The 4,897-nt window shown below is 33.5% G+C and overlaps 1 protein-coding gene across 1 annotated transcript; it reads left to right on the plus strand.

The window, feature by feature from the left end:
- Positions 1-542: 542 nt before the first annotated feature.
- On the plus strand, positions 543-4,161 carry LOC147539032 (protein NRT1/ PTR FAMILY 6.2-like). Its single transcript, XM_086644238.1, has 6 exons — positions 543-785; positions 917-1,019; positions 2,024-2,241; positions 2,340-2,878; positions 2,984-3,324; positions 3,404-4,161. Exons 1-6 carry the CDS (start codon positions 783-785, stop codon positions 3,937-3,939), a joined length of 1,740 nt encoding a protein of 579 aa, XP_086500364.1. The 5' UTR covers positions 543-782; the 3' UTR covers positions 3,940-4,161.
- Positions 4,162-4,897: the final 736 nt, after the last annotated feature.

Raw genomic sequence — 4,897 nt, forward strand, 5'->3', positions numbered from 1 at the left:
TTCCAAATGATGTGAGACTGTGTCCGACATAGCCTGCCCTTGACCAAGCGAGTTAGACAAGTTGCAACCCTTTCCAATTGGGCTTGCAATAGTTATGTAAAAATCCCATTAATGGAGTAAAAAAAATCAAAAATTTTTCAACGAAAAAAATAAAACAAACATTCCTTCCTTTATTTTCAAAATATGGTATGGAATTTATTTTTTTAAAAATATAAAATTCTGAAATGTGTTTTTGCCCACCCAGATCTAAATAACAAGGGTAGCTTTTTATTAATGTGGGGTATGGCACTAATGAAGAAGCCTCTAAACAATTGTGGTGTGGTTCACAGCTCTCACATAAAAACCAAAACTTAAAAATAAAACTATCCATACCATCAACAAAAAGAGAGGTTCTAGTGTCAATGAATATTATGCAGTGGACAGTGGCATGTTCAAGATTCCCTTTTCCTTTTCTTTTACTAACATTCTCTTCAATAATTCCACATAATAATGTGCAAATAACAAACCCTAAATAAATGGCTAGAAACTTCCAATTACATTCTGATAAACATAATCTATTACTCACTAGGGCAACTTTATCAAATACAAGTGTTTAATTTTATCTGATTCATTTTGATAGTGGAGGCCACTATTTGGGAGGAAATGTTTCAGCCTTTCCCCTATATATATAATGAGAAGCTCCCAAATACAAAACCAAGTTGTGAGTTGGAGGATTTCAATTAGCATTTCAAGCTCTTTCTATTATAACTTGCTTGTTTGGAGTTGGGAAAACAAAGACAAAAATGGTTTGTAATTTTAGTTACCATCTTTATCTCATTTTGTTCAAGTCTTTAAAGTTCAATGTGTAATGTGTTTTCCAAGATGAGTTACTAGTTAAGCTATTCTAAAATTAAGCTACATTTTTTTTCTTTTTCAGGTGGAAAAGATGGGTTGGGCTGTGGCTGACTCGGTCGACTACAAAGGTTTCCCCGCTGATAAAAGTAAAACCGGTGGTTGGGTGCCTGCAGCTCTAATATTAGGTCTGTCTTTTGCAGACTAGTACGAGTAATGTATTTGAATACTTCAACAGTTCAACCCATAATTGCGCAAAAGAAAAAAAACATTCTACTTGAGGTTTTACGACTTGAGATTTTGATAAAAATTGAAAAAAGACTCATTAGTAACTTAAGCACATTATGATCATAGATTTGTTGATTATAATGTTGGAAAAGTCGTTTTTCTAGACGATCAAAATGCTGGTTTTTTATTTATTTGAATACATTTGGAAATTATACAAAGAAAATCACTATAACTTGGCACAATTAGAATCTCATAAAAACCAATAAATAAAAGAGAAAATCTCACCTAGTCAAGTAGCTAGATTCCATTTCCAAGTCAATATAAGTGTTTCAACAAAAAAAAAAAAAAAAAAAAAAAAGTCAATATAAGTGTCTTTAAGTGGATCTATGGTTTGATTCTATACATTCTTTTTGAAAGATACCAACATAAAATATGTTTATATGAAATGATTAGCCAAGAATATTATAACTTTTTTTCTTTTTATACAATATATATGTATATATATATATATATATATATGTTTCATTCTTTTCCTTATACATTAACATAATAGATATCTAGCCAAATGGTCCTACATCAAAGAAACCTTTGAAGACTACAGAACAAATATATATAAGCTACCTGCTGGACAGTACATAAAAGTGAAATTCAAATGCATTTTACCTTTTACTTGAAAATCGTATTAGCTTGATACTCAAATACATAAGAAGAATTCGGTCAAGAATTTAGTATACTATGCAAGTTAAATAAATACTGACGATTTAGCCGTTTCAATTGTCATGTAGCACCCCTTTTAGACTAATTATAAGGACTATCTCAAACGATACCAAAAATGATCGATTTAATAGTCTAAGAAAAATATAGTAATGGACAACATAGATTCTCATTTAGCACCTATATATGTTTTGATATTTAGTATTAGTTTTTGAAGAAATATTTTACGAGTAGTGTGCGATGTTTACAGGGATAGAAATCTGCGAGAGGCTCTCAACTATGGGAATAGCTGTGAACCTTGTGACATATCTTGGTGGTACAATGCATCTCCCTAGTACCTCATCGGCAAATATCGTTACCGACTTTATGGGCACGTCGTTTCTACTTTGTCTTCTAGGGGGTTTTCTTGCAGATTCTTTTTTAGGACGATACAAGACTATCGTGATTTTTTCATTAGTCCAAGCACTGGTATGAGAAGAAAAAAAAACTACTGTTGATAAAAATTTACATTAACTTATACATTTGTTTGATTTAACAAAATTATATTGTGTTAATTGATGAATCAGGGTACGGGCGTGTTAGCGATGTCTACAATATTACCACAATTACGTCCACCACCATGTCTATCGACAAGAAAATGTGAAGAAGCAAATGGACTTCAAATGGGTGTTTTATATCTCTCTTTATACCTTATCGCTTTAGGTACCGGAGGCTTAAAATCGAGTGTATCAGGATTTGGAACAGATCAGTTCGATGAAAAAGACGAAAAAGAAAAATCTCAAATGGCCTACTTTTTTAATAGATTTTTCTTCCTAATTAGTATAGGAACTTTAATGGCAGTAACAGTTCTTGTTTATATTCAAGATGAAGTTGGACGAACTTGGGCTTATGGGATTTGCTCGGTTTCGATGTTTATTGCTGTATTTATATTCTTATCCGGAAGTAAGAGATATAGATACAAGAAAAGCGCAGGAAGTCCTATTGTTCATATCTCTCAAGTTATAGTAGCATCTATTAAGAAAAGGAAACTCAATTTACCTTGTAATTACAACCTATACGAAGATTCACCTCAGTCTACCCGAATAAATCACACCGATCAATTCCGGTTAGTACCATCTTACCAATATACCCTCTCAGTATAAAGATTTGACGAAAATCTTGTTCTACGTACATTTTAGGATTATTACTAATGATTTTTGAATTGTTGTAGTTGCTTGGACAAGGCAGCAATTGTTGCTGATGGAGATTTTGACAAAGCTGGTTCCTTGGTCCCAAATCCATGGAAGCTATGTTCAGTGACTAGAGTAGAGGAGGTGAAAATGATGATTAGTTTATTGCCAATATGGGCCACTACAATCATGTTTTGGACTACTTATGCACAAATGATTACCTTTTCGGTAGAACAAGCATCGACGATGGAGAGATCTATAGGAAATTTTCAAATTCCGGCCGGTTCACTTACTGTATTCTTTGTTGGAGCCATATTAATAACTCTCGCTGTCAATGATCGCGTAATCATGCCTCTATGGAAGAAATGGAAAGGAAACCAAGGTAAAACATATATATGTTGTTCTTTTACTTTATTGTGTTTTAAGGTTTTAGTAATATATATTTTGATTGTATGTTGTAGGGTTTACAAATCTGCAGAGAATGTCAATAGGTCTAGTCCTATCCATAGTAGGAATGGCAGTGGCAGCACTCGTCGAAGTGAAACGTTTATCGGTAGCGAAATCCACCGACAACATAAATCCCACCAAAGATCTACCAATAAGTGTTTTCCTATTGATCCCACAATTTTTCTTGGTAGGGTCAGGAGAAGCATTTATTTACACAGGTCAACTTGATTTCTTTATAACACAATCACCAAAAGGAATGAAGACAATGAGCACTGGCCTATTTCTTACTACTCTTTCTTTTGGGTTTTTTCTTAGTAGTTTTTTGGTATCAGTAGTTCAAAGAGTAACTAGAACCCATGATGGACATGGATGGTTAACTGATAATATCAACAATGGCAGACTTGATTGCTTTTATGGGCTTTTAGCTATTCTTAGCTTCATTAACTTTGGATTCTACCTTGTCTGCGCGATGTGGTTTAAATCGAATAACGACAATAAAGAGAAGAATTCGTTGGAGATGGGAAGTGTTGGTGCTGAAGAAAAGTGCTAGTTCGTTACATCGATAATAACTTGTTCTATTATCACATAGTTGTAGTAAGATCAATGTTGCATGCATGCATGGATAAAGTAGGATGTTTGTTTCTTTCTTCCTCTCTTGTTTGTAAAAGTTTGGATGAATTTGCTAATTAGTGTTGGTTTACTTTTCTCCTTCTTGTGAGAGGTTTATTAGTTTATAAGATATCAATAATATGGTTTTGTTGTTGTCTTACAATAGTAATATTTGTAACTTATTATGAACTAAGTGGGTCATGAACAACTATAAATTATAATTCAAGTTTAATTTGAATCCATATGGAGATGATTTAACAAAAATTCTATTTATCCGTCCAATTGGTCTCTCCTCTAGCACTCCACTTGATGTGGCGATCCCACTAGACTACTAGAGTATATGCATGCTTTCACCATTCTTTCTCCATTTGCTCCACGCTCAAGTAATATATTGCCACATCAAGTGGAGGGTTGGGGAAGGGGCCAAATGGAGGGATGAATAGAATTTCTCATGATTTAATAGCTATGTTCTCCTCTTCTTATGAACTATATAATTCGAAAAGACGATTTACAAGTTAGAAAACTATGAAATAGTGTAAGCGAGAAACCAATAATTGAAATGATTCAATATATTTATATAAGTACATCAAGTTTTTTATATCAATAAAATTACTCAAGAAAGTGATAGTATGTTTTGACAATATCTGCCTTGCGTAATATATAGGCTATACCTTCGTTTGATTGCCATAACTTTCTAAAATGGTTGAAAATCTGATATTTATAAATTAGGCGCCTCCCATTATTGTTAAAGCGCGTTCCGAGCTGCCTCCTTGACTACAGTCAATCTCTGTTTGCTACTCTAAAACCGAGCTTCTCTCTTATAGCTCCAAATATATAGGCGCCTCTTGCGCCTGGTTGTGTTTTTGCACCCCATCCCCATGTAGGAAGAATTTTGGGAA

The sequence above is a fragment of the Eschscholzia californica genome, unplaced genomic scaffold (genome assembly GCF_041429995.1).
Source record: "Eschscholzia californica isolate CP2 unplaced genomic scaffold, dmEscCali1.0.p SCAF_5, whole genome shotgun sequence".
NCBI lineage: Eukaryota > Viridiplantae > Streptophyta > Magnoliopsida > Ranunculales > Papaveraceae > Eschscholzia > Eschscholzia californica.

Coding starts and splice junctions, on each gene's coding strand:
- LOC147539032 (XM_086644238.1), top strand. Junction 2,879..2,983: donor AATCACACCGATCAATTCCG/GTTAGTACCATC, acceptor GAATTGTTGTAG/TTGCTTGGACAAGGCAGCAA. Junction 3,325..3,403: donor GAAATGGAAAGGAAACCAAG/GTAAAACATATA, acceptor TGTATGTTGTAG/GGTTTACAAATCTGCAGAGA.